General features: G+C 40.2%; 1 protein-coding gene across 5 annotated transcripts; it reads left to right on the forward strand.

Moving 5' to 3' along the window:
• Window positions 1-26: 26 nt before the first annotated feature.
• ZSCAN32 (zinc finger and SCAN domain containing 32) lies at window positions 27-17,286 on the forward strand. Of its 5 annotated transcripts, none has more exons than XM_069106776.1 (8): window positions 66-131; window positions 8,829-8,981; window positions 9,146-9,242; window positions 10,204-10,390; window positions 11,527-11,618; window positions 11,975-12,101; window positions 12,552-12,761; window positions 15,396-17,286. In XM_069106776.1, exons 3-8 carry the CDS (start codon window positions 9,189-9,191, stop codon window positions 16,277-16,279), a joined length of 1,554 nt encoding a protein of 517 aa, XP_068962877.1. In that variant the 5' UTR covers window positions 66-131; window positions 8,829-8,981; window positions 9,146-9,188; the 3' UTR covers window positions 16,280-17,286. The 5 variants fall into 5 exon arrangements, with proteins under 5 accessions (XP_068962847.1, XP_068962863.1, XP_068962877.1 ...); XM_069106767.1 differs by having other exon boundaries at window positions 67-131; window positions 9,146-9,329; XM_069106746.1 differs by having other exon boundaries at window positions 27-131; window positions 8,834-9,329.
• The last annotated feature ends 2,904 nt before the right edge of the window (window positions 17,287-20,190 follow it).

A 20,190-nucleotide genomic window follows, 5' to 3' on the forward strand; every position in this document is an offset into this window, starting at 1 on the left:
TCTGGGAGTTGTAGTTCTGGGGAATGACTGTGAGCATGCGTGATCTCTCCGCTCTTGTCCTAACTGTGCCTGGCAGGAACTTCCGGCTGGGTAGCTGAGGGAGTTTGGGGAGTCTGGAGACCCGTGATCTGGTGAGTTCTCCTCTTCGCCTGGGCCGGGCTCTGGTCCATCTCAACCTCCCAGGCCACCCTCGCTTAGGCTCCCTGTGGTCTCCCCGCTTCTCCCTTCCTGGGGCCTCCCGGAGGCTGCTTGGTTTCAGTTGCTCGCTGAAGGAGTTGGGGGGCGGAGTGGGGAGTGAGAAGCAGGGAGGCCCCGCAGCGTGGAAGAAGAGGGACCTCTCCCCAGTTCCTCCCCAAATTAGGGAGGTTTTCTGATCTAGGTTAGATCTGGGTGACTCCTTTCCAGGCTTCACTCCCCCTTCCCTCCACCCCCCTCCCCGTCCATTCTCCTTGGTGACATCACACCCTAGGGCTTCTGTCTTTCTGTCCTTGTCTCCGTCTCTCTTACAAGTTCCTCATTCTCCTCCTGCCGCTTAAACCAGGGTGGCCCCAAGACTGTGCCCTAACCCTTGGTGACTTCCTTCAACTACTCTTCTGGGTTCACTTGTCAGCGCTATGAAGATGACTCCCACATCTACCCATTAGCCCCAGTATCTCCCCGAGCTCTGGTCCAGATTTTCCACTTGGTGGGCTCCTTCTTTCCTTGTCCCACTTCCAACTCGAAGTGTCTCAGACTGATTCATCTTCCATACTAGACTTGTCCCCCCTCCCTAACTTAGCTTTTTGTAGGTGGAATATGATCTTCCTATTTACCCAGCCTAAAAACATTCCTAACTTTGGTTCACCTTCCACAGTTACCAAGACCTGTATATTCTGTCTGCAGAATCTCTCATGTTTGTCCTCTCCTTTCCATTCTCAGTATACCATTGCCTAGACTGGTCTTTCTGGTTCCAATCTCTTCTCTTCAGTCTGTCCTTCACACTTCTGCCCTGTTGATATTCTTAATGTACCATTCCAGTCATACATACCTTTACTCAAAAGTCTCAATGGCCACTTACTGTTTTCTGTATAAAATAAAGCCTTCCAATGTTGGCATTCTAGGCCCTCTACAATTAACCATTCTAGTTTTATCTCCTGCTCCTACTCCCATTCCCTTCTTGTATTCTACAGTAGTAGAGTGGACTACTACTTTTCATTCTGTATTTTCAGTCTGCCTTCTCCTGTCTCTTCATGCCTTTGCCAGTGCTATGCCTGAAATGGCCATAAACTCTTCCATCTCTCAGTCTTTTTTTTGAGAAATCCTTCAAGTCCTAAGTGAATCATCTAGCTCTTCCATTAAGTCTTCTCTCCTCTTTTCTATACAGCTGAAAGGGATTGATCTTTCCCTCCTTAAATTTTTCATAGCATTTTGCCCTTAATTTCTAGTTCTTTACTACTACACTGACTAGAGCTGCTATAAATATGTTTGTACATAAAGGACCTTTTCCTTTTTATTTGGTCTCTTTGGAATATAGTTGTGTCTATTAGACTCTATAACCACTGATGATGGTAGTGATAGGACTCAGCAGGGTCACATGCAACATCTCCCAATACTAAAATATAATAAGCAGTTTATCCTTGTTTATTCAGTTATCATTATTCATATTTACTCTTTTATGTTTCTCTTAACTTTTGTGTTTGAACTTCAGAGTTTCTATGCAGCTCTGATTTTTTTCATTAGGAATGTTTGACAATCCTCTATTTCATTAAAGGTCTATTTTTTTCCCCAGTAGGATTATACTCAGTTTTGTGGGTTAGGGTATTATTGGCTGTAAGCCTATATGTGGTACACTACAATGGTATCACTGCATTAAGTGGTATGCATGGTTTGATATCTTTTTGGGCATACTTCCAAATAGCTTTCCAAAATGATTAGACCATTTCACAGCTCTACCAATGGTACATCAATGTATCTTTTTTACCCCAGGAACCTTCCAATAGTTGTCATTATTCCCCCCCAGTCTGATGGGTGTTAGGTGGAACCTTAGATTTGCTTTAATTTGCATTTCACTGATTCTGAATGATTTGGAGCATTTTTCACATAGCTAAAGATAGGCCTTGAATTTATCTTGGCACTTTGCCTGGACCTTTCCTTTGCACTGATCACATTCTCTTTTGTTATTTGTCTATTTCTTCTTTCCTCCTACTAGGTTAGGAGTTCTGTCTTAAAAAGAAAAAAAATCTATATCTTAAATGTAGTTAATATGTCTCATACTAGGTACTTAATAAATATAGAATTAAATTGAATAACATTCACATTTGCCAGCTTCCCATTTGACTTATTTGATATATTGATATATTCCTGTTTGGCCTGGCAGGCCCATACTCTTGACAACTCTCTAAGATCGTAAATTTCAGAGCTGCTGCTGACCTGCATTGATAGAGAAGGTTTCCTCATAATGAGTGCCATATAGCAATGAAATCAAAAGTCCGTTCCAACAAAAATATCAGACACTGTGCTAGGTGTTGGGAATACAGAGACAAAAATAAAGTAGTCCCTACCCTTAAGAAACTTTCTTTTAGGTTATTGGTTTAATATAGGATTGGCTACTGATAACCACATTCTTTGTGTTACTGGCTCTTCTCCCTTACTTTCAGCCAGGGATCCCCTTCCCTCCCTTTAGTTTTAGGAGTAACCATTGAGACCTTCTATGATCCTGGGATAGAAGGCACCTAGGGGATTTAATTGTGCCGCTTGGAGGCCTCATATCTATTTCACTTTGACTGTGAGAGAACTGAGGAGAGAAAAACAAGGACTCAAAAAGCATCACCTTAAAATCTTTTTTTTATAACTGAAGCACAAAATCTTGTCTTTCTGAATGAGAGGGAAAAACTGGAACTTATCTCCTCACTAGTTATTAATAAGTTTGCTAAAAGCTCAATACAACTTTACCCCAAACAGAAACTTCTCAAGCCACTGATTCCAATAGGTAGACATATGTAAGGACTATATAAGAAATAGAGCTACAATGGGATATCCATAAAGGAATCTCACTTTAATCTTTGCTTTGATCACCTAGGTACTTGTTTGTTTCATTTCCCCCTTCCCAATCTAAAGTAAATGAAAATAAAATTTCTAAGTCTCAAGAAATGTTCTTGAACCATTCTGAAATTTCACAAACTTAGAATTAAGAATTTTTGGTCTTAAAAGCTGTTTTAACAAATAATTTAATTGATTTGCTTTCTTATTGGACTTCCTGAGTGCTACTCATCATGATCTTTAGGCAGCTAGTTGGTGCAATGGATAAATATGCTGTTTAATACACATTTGGTCAAATGGATATTTCTTGATATTTTATATGTATTTTTTGTTGCTGAATTTAAAACCAAGTGAATTTTCTTTCACTAGCATCATTGATATAAATTTTGATATAATGAGAATATTAGGGGATAATGAAGTTTTGACTTGGTTGTGGGAGTTGGGAGTAGGAGTTGGTATCAAGAAATCACTAGTTGTTCCTACTTGAATCATGAATGCATTCTGTGCAAGCCAGCATGTGTTCATGTTTGTTTAATCATGCAGCAAAACTCTCAATATGTAGCAGGTTTTTCTGTCTGTTGTATGCTGGGAATCATTTGGTGGACATCATTATTGTTTTATTTTTAAGAATTATATTTATATTTTTCAGACAGCAAAAGCCTGCCTTCTTACCTTCCCATCCCAACACTCTCCTTCCCCCACAACTTGAGAACTAAAGAAAAACAAACCTTGTTACAAACACGTTTAGTCAATCAAAACAAATTTCCACGTTGGCCCTATCCGAAAAAAATTTTTTGTCTCATTTTGCACTCTGAGACTTTCACCTTGGGTAGAAAGGTGGGTAGTGTATTTCATCATTAGTCCTCTGGAATCATGGTTGGTCATTATGCTGATAGAAGTTCCTGATTCTTTAAAAGTTGTTTGTCTTTACCATGCTGCCATCATTATATGACTTTTTCTCCTGGTTCTATTTACTTCACATGGTATTAGATCATACAGGTCTTCCCAGGTTTCTCTGAAATCATTCCCTTCATTCCTTATAACACAGTAGTAGTACTACCATCACATTTATATACCATAATTTGTTTACTCCTCAAATGTATGAGTACCCTCTCAAATTCCCATTCTTTGCCACTCCAAAAGAGCTACAAATATTTTTGTGCATCTTTTTTTTTGCTTTTTGGAGGGCAATTGGGGTTAAGGTCACATGGCTAGTTTTTGTGTTAAGTGTCTGAGGCCAGATTTGAACTCAGGACCTCCTGACTCCAGGGCCAGTGCTCTATTCACTGTACCACCTAGCCGCCCCAATATTTTTGTGCATCTTTACAATTTGTTTTGATTAGGACTAATTCCTCCCTTAATCTGCCTTTCCTTTCATTCCCCATTTTCCCTTTTCACTACTATTTCCCTCTTAAATAGAATTTATTTCTGTTCCCAGCTCTGTGTATGTATATATTCATTTTTCTTTTAACCAGTTCAGATGCAAGTGAGGTTCAAGTATCAGTTGCTCCCTCCATCCCCACCTTATTTGTATAGATTTCTACTTGTACACCCTAATTTTTTAAGAACATTTTTCCTAACTTTCCTTTCCCTTCTTCCTTACCCCCTCCATTCTGCTCCCCTTCTCTTTCCATTTTTCTCTTAAGATCATTAAGACAAAACAGGATTATCCTTGAGTCCTGTCTGATTAGATTCTCTCTATAACCATTGGTGATGGTAGTGATAGAACTCAGCAGAGTCACATGTATCATCTCCCTATACTAAAATATAAGCAGTTTATCCTTGTTTATTCAATTATCATTGTTCATATTTACTGTTTTATGTTTCTCTTAACTTCTATCTTTGAACTTTAGAGTTTCTATGCAACTCTCATTTTTTCATTAGGAATGTTTGACAATCCTCTATTTCATTAAAGGTCTATTCCCCCCCCCCCAGTAGGATTATACTCAGTTTTGTTGGTTAAGATATTATTGGCTGTAAGCCTATATCTTTAGCTTTTTGGATTGCCAGATTCCACATTCTCTGCCCCTTTATAGTGATGGCTGCTAAATAATGTGATTCTGTTTTTGTTTTTGTTTTTTTTTTGAGGGGAGAAGGCAAGGCAATTGGGGTTAAGTGACTTGCCCAAGGTTACACAGCTAAGAAGCGTGTCAAGTGTCTGAGGCTGGATTTGAACTCAGGTCCTCCTGACTCCAGGGCTGGTGCTCTATTCACTGCGCCACCTAGCTGCCCCATCCCTACCCCTTTTTTAAAAAGATCCTTTGTTACAAGGCAGGCCTGCACTACATATGGTGCCAGCAAAGGATTTTGGGAGGCCTGTGGAAAACTATAGAGGTGTCACTATGCCCTGTCCAGTTTCTCACATGACCCACGGCAACCAGTCTGTCTTTAGTCTAACCTTTCTGCAGCCCCAAGAAGTTTAGTCTATTTTAATTTTGGCTCCTACCTACTGCCAAGTAGTGCAGGTCTGTTATTAGGGATGACTGAATGGGCTGGAAAGGCAAGGGGAGGAGAAGGAAATAAGTTCAGAAATGAATGTGATATAAAAACAAAAATATGATAAAAAAAAATTTAAATCTCCAGAAGTGATAGCAGGGCAAATGGAATCCAAGCACATTGGCTGACTACTATTGAACACTGAGAGGGGATGTTCCACAGGAAAAAAAAATATAGTAAATCATCAGTAGCTCCATTTTAGGTGAATTCAATAAGTACAATTTTATTTAGTAAAAAATTGTTTTTCAACTTTTAGCACTATGATTCTAGTAAAAAAAAAAACTGGGATGGATGAAATCTAAAGCCATGTATGAAATCTGTAGAAGGTTCACCTATTTTTATAGGTATGATAGGAAAAAAAATCTTTTTTCCCTTGTCTAATGTTATTTAGAGGCAATGGATAGTGAGCCAACATTGAGAGCAGGAAGGCCTGGGTTCAAATGCCCTTTGACACATCTTGGCACTGTGACCCTGGTCAAGTCACGTAACCTCTCAGTGCTTTAGGAAACTTTCTAAAACAAGTTATAGAAAAGGTGCTAACCTGCACTGGTACAGGGAGTTTCCTCACCAATGAAATCACAGTCCCTACCTTTACCCAGGGTTGTGATCTAAGTTGTACATATGAGGCTTTGTACTGTTTTATAACAGTTTCTCCATTTGTAAAAATGATGATACTAATGTAATAATTATGACTGATTTCTATAGTCTTGTTTACCTCAGCATGATGTTGTAAAGTGACATGTAAAATGATGTAAGTGAATATTCTTTGGAAGTAAGATAATGTATAAATCCAAGTTCTGCTAAGGTGTCTGTTAGGTTTTCCACAGAAAATTAACAAGATAATCTTACCTATTGGAAAGTATCAGAGAGTCACAGACTCTCCTAATGTTGTTAGTTTGTTACTTGAAAGTATAATGTTAGATAAAGCAATGCTGTGGAGTCTGTCAGTTTAATAGGAACAATGTAATAAATGGGTGATCAGCCAAAGAAGACATGGGATTTTGCAATGACCTTTTGGTTATGTTGAAGTAATATTGTTGTGAAGTTATATTGGTCAGTGCAACATTAGGAGATGCCCATAAAGACATAACTGACAAGATAGGAACAATCACCCATGCTGCAAGAAGGGATAATAATAGGGCCATTTCTTCACTTTCACCCTCTTATATTATTATATAATTGTTATTTGTATTTTTTTTAATCAATTGGGGCTTAAATAACTTGTTCAAGGTTACATGGCCAGTTATTTTGTGTGGGTGCCAAGTATCTGAGGCCGGAACTGATCCCAGGTCTCCTGACGCCGGGGTCAGCCTTCTTACTCACTGTGCCACCTGGCCACCCAACAAACATCAACAAACATGAACTTTTCTGTACACATGTAAGATGATGTATCTCTAGGGGCAGCTAGGTGGTGCAGTGAATAGAACACTGGCCCTGGAGTCAGGAGGACCTGAATTCAAACTGGTCCTCAGACACTTAACACAAAAACTAGCCGTGTGACCTTGGGCAAGCCACTTAACCCCAATTGCCCTCCAAAAAGCAAAAAAAAGAAAAAGATGATATATCTCTATTTTTATTTTATCTTTCTTTTGTCCTTACCAATTTAATAGAGTAATAATACCACTACCTGATTTGTCTGTGCCTTCTGAACTTCCTTTTGCTCTCCTTTGTGTTTTTTAAAAAATGTTTCATTGACACTTTTTTCATATCACTATCACTACTCTCCCATTTTTTCCTGTGTCTTTCCTCTCTTTCCAGAATAAAAGCCTTCTCTTACAACAAATAAATATAGTCAAGGAAAACAAATCCATACATTGTCTGTCTGAAAATAGATGTCTTATTCTGTGCCTTTTGTCTCTCATCTGTCTGCCAAGAAGTGGGATCTCTGATGCTTCATCTTCAGGCTTCTGGAGTTATGATTGTTCATTGCATTGATCAAAGCTCTTTCGTCTTTTTTAAATTGTTTTCCTTTACAGTGTTAGTCACTGTATTAATTGTTCTCCTGGGTTCTGTTTGCTTCATTCTGTGTCTTTCTTACAACTCTTCCCAGGTTATCTGAATCCATTCCTTTTGTCAGTTTTTACTGTAGAAGACATTCACTTGTAGAGGCAGCATGTCATGGCAGAAAGAGAGCTGACCTCAAAGCCAAGAGACCAGGGTTCAAGTCCTCCCTCTGACATACATTGACTGTGTGTGATCACAGCTGGGCATATCCATCAACCTCTCAATGCTCTATAGCAGTGGTGTCAAACTCAAATAGAAATACATCGGACCACATATCGACTTAGAAAACCACAAATTAACATTGTTTTTTGGGTTTTTAATTGTTTTATTTTAATTTATTTTGTTAAATATCTCCCAATTACATTGTTATCTGGTAAAGGCCATGCTCAACTCTAGGCAACTGAGACTCTAAATTGTAGAAAAGATTCCAGTCTGCATTGGTGGAAGGAGTTACGTCACTTGAGAATTCCTGACACCAGTGAAATCACAGGTTCAGATCCTATTCCTGTACCATCACTTTTTCGGCTATTCCCCTAATCAGTGAGCACCCATTTTGTTTCCATTTTACAAGAGAAAAATGCCATTATGAATATTTTTGTGAATATGGGTTCTTTTCCTTCTTTTTTCATCTACCTGAGGTATGCACAATTTAGTGACTTTTTAAGAATAGTCCCAAATTGCTTTCAGAGTAATTGAACAAACTCTCAGTTTTACCAACAGTGCATTTGTGTAGGCCCCCTTTCTAAAAGCATGGAACAATCCCTTCTTCTGGAGGTGGTGGTAGTTTGGCAAAATGGGCCCAGCAGTATTGAGCAGAAGATAAAAAGAGAACAAAAGTACCCAAGCATCCTGGGAGTAGGATGGGCAGAAATTGAATAACCAAGAACCATCTTTGTATGAGGGATGCCCAGCCAGGTGAAGTGGCTTTGTAGGCAGCAAGAGAAAGGTTGTTGAAGGCATGGGAAATAATTGCTTTATTGGTTTGAAAGGAAAACAAGGGACTTTTCCTATTTTTAGTGTTTCAGGTTATGCCTTAAATTAGTAGAGGCAGGTCTAAGATAAAGGACAAAGGTAGACTGAAGATGATGGAAAGACAGGATGAAAGGTGTTGGAGGGGAAAGCACAACAACTTCATAGTTTCCCTCCACCCTCTGTGGCATCTCTAACAGATGGCCCTTATTCCTCAGATGTTCCTCTAGGAACATGGGCTATAGAATATTCCTAGCACTTGTTAGCTCTTTGGGCCCCCAGAGTAAATTGAGAATGACACGTTCTTATACTTGTCATTGACACTGTTTTGTCTTCCTGAGCCCAGAGAGAAGCTACTCTCAGTGGTGTCCAGTTCATGGTGGTGGCAACATAGTGACATGACAGAGAGACAGAGTTTAAGCCCCAGAGCCAAGGCCCATCTGGAGTGAAGTCATCCTCTGAGGTGAACGATGGCTGCAGCCTCAGGCCGCCAGGTACAGTCTCCACAGAAAAACTCCACCCAGGGTCAGAAAACTGCCCTTCAGGTGGAAGGAACAGCTGACTCAGAAATCTTCCGTCAGCATTTCAGGCAGTTCTGCTACCAAGAGGTGGCTGGGCCCCATGAAGCTTTTAGTACGCTCTGGGAACTTTGTTGTAGGTGGCTGAGGCCCAAGACAAACTCAAAAGAACAAATCTTGGAAATGCTGGTGCTGGAGCAGTTCTTGACTATCCTTCCTGGGGAGATCCAGGTCCAGGTGAGGGAGCATCATCCAGAAAATGGTGAGGAGGCTGTGGCGCTTGTTGAGGATTTGCAAAAAGAGACTGAGAGACCAGAACAACAGGTGAGAAAGGGAAATACATGTTAAGGTAGGAAGAAGCTGCAATGAGGCTGTCAGAGTGTCGACTGGCATAAGAAACAAAGGATCCCCATTACCTTTCTAAGATTTTTTTTTTTTAAGCAATCGGGGTTAAGTAACTTGCTCAAGGTTACACGGCCAGTTATTTCTGCGTATGGTGCTAAGTGTCTGCGCCTGGATTTGATCCCCAGGTCATCCCGACACTGGAGCCGGTGCTCTTACTCGCTGAGCCACCTGGCCGCCCCGCTCTAAGATTTTTTTTTAACCTATCTTGTGTAATACCATCACCACCACTACTACTGCTAGCAATTTACATTTATAAAGTACTTACTCTCTGGAGATTTTTAAGTATTATCATTCCCATTTTGCAGATGTAGAAGCTGAGGCTTATAGGAATGACCTATCCAAAGTCACACCATTAGTAAATGTGGAGTTGTAATCAACGAGTTTCTAATTCCAAGTTCAGTGTTTTTCCCACCATGCTACAAGGAAAAAATTTCCCTTTTTCTATCACATCAGCCAGGTAATTCGTTCAACTAATATGTTATTGAGATCCTACAGGATGGTGAGGAGGCTGTGTCAGGAGAGTGCTGTAGTTCTTTTATGACAGTACTCTTACCAAGAGCATCATGGATTTTTTAAAGTAGAAAATACTTTCTCATTTTAAAAGGAATCAGCCTTTGGCTTCTATAAACTTCCTGTGAAAGTGGAAACTATAGCTCAAGGAAAAAAATTTAAATTATTATTTCTGCTTCATGGTAGTTTTCATACCTCTTTTTGGGAGTTTTTAGATTCAGCTTTTTCTGGAATTATGTCCAATTTTAATCTATATCATAACTATATATGGGCCTATTCCCAGTTTCCAGTCAGTGTGAAAAACCCAGAAGTGCTTGTGGGAACAGCACAAGGGTCCATGAGCTACCAGCTAAAGCAAGAGGAGAGCCAGCAGGAGGAAGATCCCTCAAAGGACACATCATGGAGCCCTCAGCAGGGACCACAGGAACAGTCAGACTACAAAGAGGAGCCTCAACTCAGACCAGAGACAAGTAAGGAGCAGGGATTGGCTGGGTTGATGGAAAGGAACACCTGAGACCCTGAAGTATGAAGTACCTCATATGGAGGGGTTCCACTTTTAAAGATCTTTAGGAAAGAGATTTTCAGGTTGATTTAATTTATATATTAAATTTCAGTCAAGCAGTGCTTTATACCTTAATGCTGGTAAGCCCTATTTCTTCACCTTCGATGTCCTTTCCTGCACAGTGTTTCTCCAGTTCCTTTTGTCTTTACTCAGAGGTCCTTTTTTTCAGTGCTTTTGTCTCTTTTCCAAATGTAATGATCAAAAATGATAGGTAGAAGTTTCTTTTTGAGAAAGGCTGACTGGAACAGATTTTTCAGTCCTCTTGGAAATTGCATTTTGACTTCTTTTTGACTTAACTGAAAATTGATATTGGTGGCTATCGAGATATTTTAAAAGCTCAGATCATTTTTGTGTGACTAGATTCTATCTAGATGGTTTGTAGACTGGCAAACTTCATGTGGCTAAGGATAAAGTTAACATAAATGGTTTCTTTGTTTCATTTTTTTGCTTGGTTTTTAAAAGCAAAGCAAAATTTCCCTCTTTTCTTTTGCCTCCTCTCCTCCGGCCCCCCAATCTTTGTTTTTTGTTTTGTTTTTCCTCTCTGCCTTGTGATGTACCAGTCCTTGGCAAGAATAGCAACTGAATCAGGATTCGTTCAATTTCACAAACATTTGTTAATTGGCCAATGTATGCAAAACATACAACCATACCTCAGCCTAGGCATGGGAAAGAAAGTTTAGATAAGACATATTTCCTGCCCTCATAGAATTTATAGTCAGGTAACAATATCATCTGGTAGAGATAACTGTGCTTTAGTCCCAGAATTCTAATCTAGACTATGAAATGGCTCATGATTACAAAGATTCATATACCATTCCTTTCATCTTTATAATACTGCTAATTAGCCACAAATGCAGGATTCTTGGAGGAGTTTGAAAGAGGGCACTGATTCTTTGGTTCGATTTGGTTTCTATTCCATCAGAAGATAAGGGGCCATGGGAGGATCTCATTGAGTTAGTAAATTAGTTCAGAGATGATGATAGAGAAAGTCAGAGAATGTTTATTAACTTCCATCCCTCTCATGACTCTTTTTTCCTCCTTCAGCCAGGCTTATTTCCCAGGTTTCTACCCATCCACGGGAGAGAAGGAAGAGAAACCAGGAGATGGGAGCTGTAATCCTTACAACTGGGTTTCAGGTGAGCTGCAGTTCCTCTATTCCTTCTGAGATCACAAGGTTTCATCCTAGGGTTTTTTTCATAGTCTAGAGTTCATTTTCTTTCTGTTCTCAAACCCCTTTCCTTTCCAAGCAAATAAGGCAGATTTTTAAAGAGCATATTTGGCTTCTTGCAGGCATCCCCTCACATTTCAGTATATAATTTCTTGTTTTGCCCCTTTTTCCACCCCACCCATACCTCACCTTAACTACAGAGGCTCCTCACCTCAGCTCTCTTCTTGTGTCCTTATCTGATCATTGTGCTCCTGTCTCTGCCCCTCAACCTAGGATAGAGCGATGCTATTTTCTCGGTAGCAGCAGGTACCGGTGTTGTTACAGGAACCAGTCACATGTGAGGATGTGACCATGTCCCTCTCCCAGGAAGAGTGGAGGTGTCTGAATTCTTCTCAGAGGGTCCTCTACAGGGGTGTCGTGCAGGAGAATTACAGAAATGTGCACTCACTGGGTAAGGATGCATTTCCCCTGTAGACTTAGAGCTAGTTTGCTTACTAACCCAGTTCCCAAAGCCCCAGAACTTGAGAGATACAGGCTTCATTGCCTCTTATGACAGAGGAACTCTGCTCTTCTCAGGGTAATTTCTACCCTACTTTCATGTCTTTTAGACTTTTGGAGAGACTGAATCATGGACATCATTCTGGGCATACACTATGGGAAAGATTCCCTCTAACAGACTGCTCTGATTTCAGTGGCGGTCCAAACTGGCCACTCTTTAGTTAGCCCTAAATCATCATGTTTTCCCATCCTCGCATCATATCTCAACCTTCTCAGATAGCCCCCCAGGAAGCTTTTCTTGAGATCCCCTTGTCTCTTGGAGATTCTCATATTTACCTGAATTTGGGGATTCTTTTTGGTTGGTATAAACTATGATTTTCCCTTTTTGCTTTTCCATGTTTAGGACTTCCCAAATCTCTTCTGATCTCTGGGGTGGAACATGGAAAAGATATATGTATTCCAGATCTTCAGGATTCCAAGGAGACAGAGATCCTAAGTAGCTCCGATACAAATGAGAACCAAGTACAAACTGAGGAGAAACAAGCCAAGAGAGAAGGAAAAGACTGGGGAGACCAGAAGCAACGGTGGGACTTGGAGGATGAGAAAATCACAGGTGTGCACTGCGGTTTGGAGGAAACAAAGACTTTCCTTTCAATTCACAATGAGTCTCAGGTTTATGAGCAACTCTGAGCCCATCAGCAGAATGGCCAGGGGTACAGGGCAGTAGTTGATCAAATGAGAGAATTGTCCAGTCTCAAGAACAGCCTTCCTTTTTTTCCCCATTTACAAGAGTTGTATAGGTTGTGTTTCCTTTGTCATCTTGGGTATGATGTTAGGATTTGAGGATGTGGGAAAGTCCCAGCACAGTAACTCGAGGTCCGGTGTTTTCAGTGGGTGAGCAGGCCCCCCACTGACTCAGGTTGTTTCCTTTCCATACCTGCTTAGGGTTGAGTTGCTGTGGCCAACCCACTGTTGGTTTCTGAATTTAGGTTGGTCCTTAGATTACTGTTTGTTGCTGAACTTTAATTGAAATCTTTTTTACTAATTGTATTTTTAGGAAATTGATGCTCTTTTCTTTTAAGAAATATCACTATCAATTCCAAATGACTTCCTATTATTAACCTTCCAAACTCTATACCACCCCCACTCCAACAATAGAACATTCCTTGTAACAAGTATTTGAAACTTTTTCAACTTGGAAGGACCAGTCAAAGCTTTAATTCCATTAGCAGATCCTTTAAGAATTCAGTGTCGGGGCGGCCAGGTGGCGCAGTGAGTAAGAGCGCCGGCCCCAGAATTGGGAGACCCAGGATCGGTTCCAGCCTCAGATACTTAGCACCCATACAAAATAACTGGCTGTGTAACCTTGAGCAAGTTATTTAACCCCAATTGCTTAAAAAAAAAAAAATTCAGTGTCACAGGGCAGCTAGGTGGTGCAGTGAATAGAGCACGGGCCCTGGAGTCAGAAGGACCTGAGTTTAAATCCTGCCTCAGACACTTGACACACTTACTAGCCGTGTGACTTTGGGCAAATCACTTAACCCCAATTGCCCTCCAAAAAAAAAAGAATTCGGTGTCACAGTGAAGCTTAAGAGAAGCACTTTAGTGCAGGGTTTAGATTGTATTCTCTGAAAATGATCTTAAAATTTCCCATATTTTCAACCCACAGATGAAAAAAAGGATTTTCCATTTATCATACATGAATACAAAAAACAATCCCATGTAATACACAGATTTTTTTCAAGACAAAAATACTATACTTAAATGTTACACTTCCTAGAATAGGATTTTTGCTCCAGACCTGTGATTTTATCTGTGTAGGGGAACTCCTGGCATGGAAATTCCCCCCACAGATGCAGAATGGCAGTTGTCTGTAATTTATAGACTTAGAGTTCCTGAGGCACTGAGGATTTCTGTGACTTCCCATGGTCACATAGCTAATATGTATCAAGTCAGGACTTGAACCTAGATTTTTCTGATTCCAATGCTGGCCACTACACCACACTGCCTTTGATGCCTGAAAAGGTACCATTGCATAAATTCAATTTAGGATTGAATTTTGGTTTGGGCCAGATCTGCTCATGTTGTCTTTCCTGGCCATAGTATTGCTTCCTTTCTTGTTCCTGCCCAGGCTCTACATGTACCTTACTTCTTTCTATTTTCATTGAAGATATCAAAGTGTGTCTCTGTAAACAAATTGATATTAAGTGTGAATACTAATGTGATTTCAATATCAAAATACTCCAAAATACTCCATGCTTATTCTGACATATACTAGTGAATACCTCTCAGGCATTCATCCCTGGGGATACAAATGCAAAAGCAAAGATAGTCTCTGCCTTCTGCCTATGTTCTCGTGGGGGAGGCATTAGTATTGCCCTTTCTTTGTCCTGTGTCCCCACTCTTACAGAGGTGACATCTATTTCTGGTCAGGGTAGAAAACAGGCCTCAGGGTGCTGGAGACCTAGGGAGGTTGTGGAAGAAAATATAATAGATAATTAATTCAGAGAGTGATAAAATGGGTTTTAAGAAGCCTAGTCAGAAAGTTGAGAACTTTGGGTTCCAAAACCTCTTAAAAAATTAACCTCCTAAGAATTTCTTCATTCAAAATAGTGGAAGGAAATACCAATTTGGACTAAATATCTGAGATCCCTTCCAAATTTGAGGCTGTGATTCTAGAAATCTCTTTGCTGGCACCATTTCAGTGTCTGACCTTGATTTTACTTTTGACAAGTTTTGTTACTCATCTCTATGTGAATGCTGACTTTGGATTTCTATGGGTCTATAAAACTTCTTTCAGATCTTACCGTAGCAGAAGAGACATCCAAAGTAGCACTGAGGTGTCTCTCCTGGTCCCAGGGCTATTTTTGCTTGGTACTAGCCATCATTTTCTCCCTGAATTACTTGATCAGAGCTAGAGGAAAGGTTTTTTATTCAGGGACCCATACTGAGGAACCCTCTATTTTCAGAGGTTAGGCTATTCAAGAGGAGGGTCTTCTTGCCTTAGCTTTGTGCTTTGGCCTATAAACATGGGTTGAAATTGCCAAAAAGAACTGGGAATCTCATATTTTTAATGTACCTAAATAGATCTTGAATGAGGAAGTAAAATATTCAAGTTTTATTAACGTAAAGCTTAGCGCATGACAGATTGTACTTCTGGGTTTTCTTCTACTAGTAATTTAGTAATAACTGTTTTCTCATGGTTTCCTTTCTTTCTGGCACAGTCAATTAATTTCTATTCCTTCAGGTTTAGAAATCAAGAATGAGATCAAAAAGGAGGATCTAAAATGGGAATATTCAGAAGAAGACCAGCTGAGCAGAACAATACCAGGAAGATTTAATCGACAAATTTTCCAATATCCTGTTCTGAAAGAAGCCTGTGAGACTGTGAGCAAGTTAAGAAAACAGCTTATAAATTTTCCACGAGAGAGACAAGGGAAACCAGCTTTCCAGGAGAGAGATTTAATGAAGAAACTAGGCCAACAGAAACTCTCTGTTGGAGAAAAACACTATAAACAACTTGCATGTGGAAATAGCTTCTCTCAAAATTCCCACAAGTCAACCCCTGAATTAGAAAAGACTACTAAATGTCACGAGTGTGGAAAAAGTTTTAGCCGTGGTTCTTATCTTGTTAGGCATCAGAGAATCCACACAGGTGAGAAACCCCACAAATGCAATGAATGTGGGAAAAGTTTCAGTGAGCGTTCCAACCTCACTGCCCACCTGAGGACCCATACGGGAGAGAGGCCCTACAAGTGTGGCGAGTGTGGAAAAAGCTTTAATCAGAGTTCAAGCCTCATTGTCCACCAGAGAACCCACACAGGAGAAAAGCCATATCAGTGTAATGAGTGTGGGAAAAGGTTCAACAATAGTTCCCAGTTTAGTGCACATCGGCGAGCTCACACTGGGGAGAGTCCATATAAATGTAGGGAATGCGGGAAAAGTTTCAACAACAGCTCCCACTTTAATGCCCATCAGAGAACTCACACTGGTGAGAAGCCCTATGAATGTCCTCAGTGTGGGAAAAGCTTCAGTAAGAGCTCTGCCCTTACTAGACACCAGGGAGTTCATATGAGAGAGAAGTTTCTGATTCAGTCAAGGCTTAATGTACTTGAGAGAAACATATCATAAAGATACGATGCTTGGGGGAAAGGATGATAGAGAATTCTTAAATCACAGCTGGCTAACAGACGTTTGTTCAGGTTTTGTTAACACTCACTGAGGTGGATCCATATCCTAAGAACTATCTCTTGTTGGCTTTGTGTAGAGTTCAGGAATAGAATCAAGAAACCTGGGTCAGATTTCTCAGCTCTGCCTAAATCTGCCCTATTGTTACATAGTTTCACTTTCCAAAAGGCAAAGAAATGTGATCCATGAATTCAGCCTTGGAATATGCCTTTCTGTGATCCCATGAGCACTTAAAAATGTGCAGACAGACCAGTGGAGGTGAAAAGGGTTTCAGGTCTAGTCTTGGTGGTTTATTTATTTATTTTTTTAGATTTAGAGCTATGATTCCATCAGTATATGGAACCCCTAATGTGTAAACTCCTCCCACCAGTAAGCAAGTTAACATTTAACTTAGAGTCTTAGAAGTTGCTTGGGGCACTAAAAGGTTGTGACTTGCCCATGGCAACCCAACCTTCTGTGTCAGAGATATGACCTGAACCTAGGCCTTCCTGACTCCAAGGCTAGGGTATGTGGGATCACATATCCTTCAGGTAGGGGTAGTTAATACTGTAGCATATTTCCTCCTGATGTGAATATGCATTCAGAATTAAGCCATAGGTAACCAGTAATTCAGTTTTAGGTCCCTGAGGATCTTTGGCACTGTGATCTATTAAGTAAAAAGGGAAATGTTCATGATTTCATAGAAGGGATAGGAAAATATCACCCATAAAGTGGGATGGAGTAGGGTTAAGCCATTGTAGAATGACTTGGTCTGAGGACATACGTAATATTTGGGTTTGCCTTTTAAAAAATTGAAGTGAAATACAATGTAGTGATCTCTTATTTTGTCCCAATTCTAGCCTGTAAGTTAAGAAAGTGACTGTTAGAAATTGGCTTGCCTTTCCTTCAACAAATGTTTGTACTAGTTTGTAAACATTACTATTTCTGATGAAAATAAAAGGCTCCCCCAACCCCTTTTGTGTTTTGTTTTTAAAATCTCTTGACTTACGTTAGCACTGATAAGGGAATCAATACAGGGTACACAGAGCAGGCTTCTTGTAGGGGTCAGATTCTGTGTAATGGATCATGAAAGGTGGAATGTTTAAGTGAAATGAGAGTCCAAGTCAGTGTCCCTGAGTAAATGGGGAATCGAGTCATGGAAATGAAAGAACATGATGAAGTTTTAGAAGAACTTGTACAATCTGATGCTAAGTGAACAGAACCAGAAGAATTTATACAATGATAACAATATGGTAAAGGCAAACACCTTGGAAAGAATTAGGAGCTCTTATCAGCTTAATGACCAGCCACAATTCCAGAAGACTAGTGATGAAACACTACCCCTCCCGATAGCAAGGTGAACGACTTCAGAGTGCAGGGTAAGACAAATATTTGGATACAGCCAGTGTGGAAATGGGTTTTGATTGACTATACATATTTGTAACAGGGTTTGTTTTTCTATAGTTCTTGATGGTGGTGGTGAGAAGTTAGGGTGGGAAGATGAGAAGGCAGATTTTTGCTGACTGAAAAAATAGAGACAATTAAAAAAATTAAAGGACAGTGGGAACAGAGATTTTCCTGAGATAAAAGGAGTGGGAAGAAGGCTATATTTGGAGTTAGGACCTAAGTTTAGAACCCTACTTTGCTACCTAATGACTTTTCTGGGGGTGGAAAATAGAGAGGCAAGTACATTTTATGTTATTTTACACTGGCAGTCTATGAGTACTTATTCTAAACTATATGTCAAGTATCATTTATTTGGTTAGAACCTTGAAAAAATTGAGCATAATAAAAGAAAAATGAAAAACCTGAAGGTTCTAAAGACTAGATGCAAAAAAAATGGGCAGTATCAAATGCTCCCTTAGTTCATCACTTTCTTGAAATGCCAACAAAATATTTCAGTTTATAGTAGGGGAAGGAAACAAGTTTAAGTAGCAACAGTGTGCCATGCACTGTGCTAAGCATTTTATGAGTATCTCATTTGAGCCTCACAATAACCCTGGGAGGTAGATATTATCATCCCCATTTTACAGTCGAGGAAACTGAGGTAGACAGATTAACAAATCACAGGGCTAGTAAATGTGAGAGGCTGGGTTTGAACTCAGGTGTTCCTGATTCCAGGCCTAGCCTTCTATCCATTGGATCTACTAGCTGCCTCTAAGTATCATCAGTTTAGAGCTGGAAGGGACTCCAGTTTAGCTCAATTATCTTATTTTGCAAATAAAGAACTAGGCTCAGGGAAAAAGACACAGGTAGTAAGCATTGGGGGGGTGAGTGGGGTTTTGAGGTCTCTATTTTCTGGCAGGTTAGTGGGAATGTGGGAAGAATTCTTCTCTATTGTCCCTTGTCTGCCATTGCTTCCTAGGAAGATTGAGTTGGTAAGGCTGAGATGGGAGTGAAAGCAGCTGGGCACTTGTAGAATCCTGAGTTGGAAAGGACCTTAGGCGTCATCTAGTCCCCTTAATTTTGCAGATGAGAAAACAGGCCCAGAGAGGTTGTAACTTGCCCAAAGTCACAGTAAGTTAGTAGCAAAGGCAGGACTTATCCACTGGTTTGGACTCATCCCAGTACTTTTCCTGCCATGCTGGAATTTAATAGCGGGATGGGGAGAAAAGATGACAAGTCAATGAGGATCACTTTGATGCTGAAAGTGTCAAAATACCTGTTTGGTTAGTGGAGGTAATTAAATTTCAAGGGAATGTTTAAATCACTTTTGGTAGGAATAATTGTTTATTAGACTTAGATTCAGTGGTGCATAGCACAGAGTGCTGGGCTGAAGTCAGGAAGACTCATATTCCTGAGTTCAAATCTGGCCTCAGACACTAATTAGCTGTTTGACTCTGGGCAAGTCACTTAACCTTGTTTGCCTCAGTTTCCTCATCTGTAAAATGAGCTGGAGAAGGAAGTGGCAAATCACTGGTAGTATCTTTGTCAAGAAAACCCTACATGGGGTCACAAAGAGTGGGACACAACTGAAGTGACTGAACAACATATCAAAGGGTAAGATTACCCCACTAGAGTGAACCTAAACCTCCCCTACTGTTTCTGTTGTTTCCATCTGCAGGGGGTCAACTGAACCAGCTTCCTCTATCTGACTATCTTCTTCCTCTCCTTCCACCCCAAACCCTGTAGATGGCTACTACAAATGTCCTACTAAGAATATGGACAATGAATGGAAAAATAACCCATTCAGGGAGAATTAATTGTCTGTCAGCAATAGGCTGATGAGGAATTTATTTGAATTGAAAAGAAAGCATTGCTGGAAGGGAAAAATGGAACAGCTCAAGCTTGTAATATATGGTACAAGGGAACATCCAACTATGTGTGCTCTATTCATTCAGTAAAACCAGCACCACAAAGAACATTTTAAAAATAACTGCTGTGTGCAGACTGTTGTTAGGTTCAGAGGAATACACAAAGTTTAGATAAAATATAGTCCCTCCCTCCTCCCCACCATGTGGCTTAGACTTTAAGAGGAGGTAAGGTACCAGTACAGCTGTAAATCACAATGCTGTGTAAGTATATTTGAGTTACAAAGTATGAGATGCAAGAAGAGAAGTTATTCCTTAAAGGGAGTGAGGGGCAAGGTAGTCTGTGTAGAAGGCATTTCAGCTGAGCTTTAAAGCATGTGTAAGAATTCAACGGGTAAAGGGGGTAGAATGGGCATTTCAGGCACAGGGCCAAATCTGAGCAAAAGCATGGAATCAGGAAAATATGAGGCATTTGGGTGCGGTGCATAATTAGAATACAGAAATTAGTTTGGGAAGACCAAAATGTGTAGCAGGGGGAGCAAGATAACACTAAAAAGATTGAGGGCCTTGAATCCCAGAGAGGACAAATTGTGGAGGTCCTTGAATGCCAGGGAGAGAATCCCC

This window comes from Petaurus breviceps, unplaced genomic scaffold (genome assembly GCF_028583685.1).
Source record: "Petaurus breviceps papuanus isolate PSGF00001 unplaced genomic scaffold, PetGlider_PUasm1.0 138, whole genome shotgun sequence".
Classification (NCBI taxonomy): domain Eukaryota; kingdom Metazoa; phylum Chordata; class Mammalia; order Diprotodontia; family Petauridae; genus Petaurus; species Petaurus breviceps.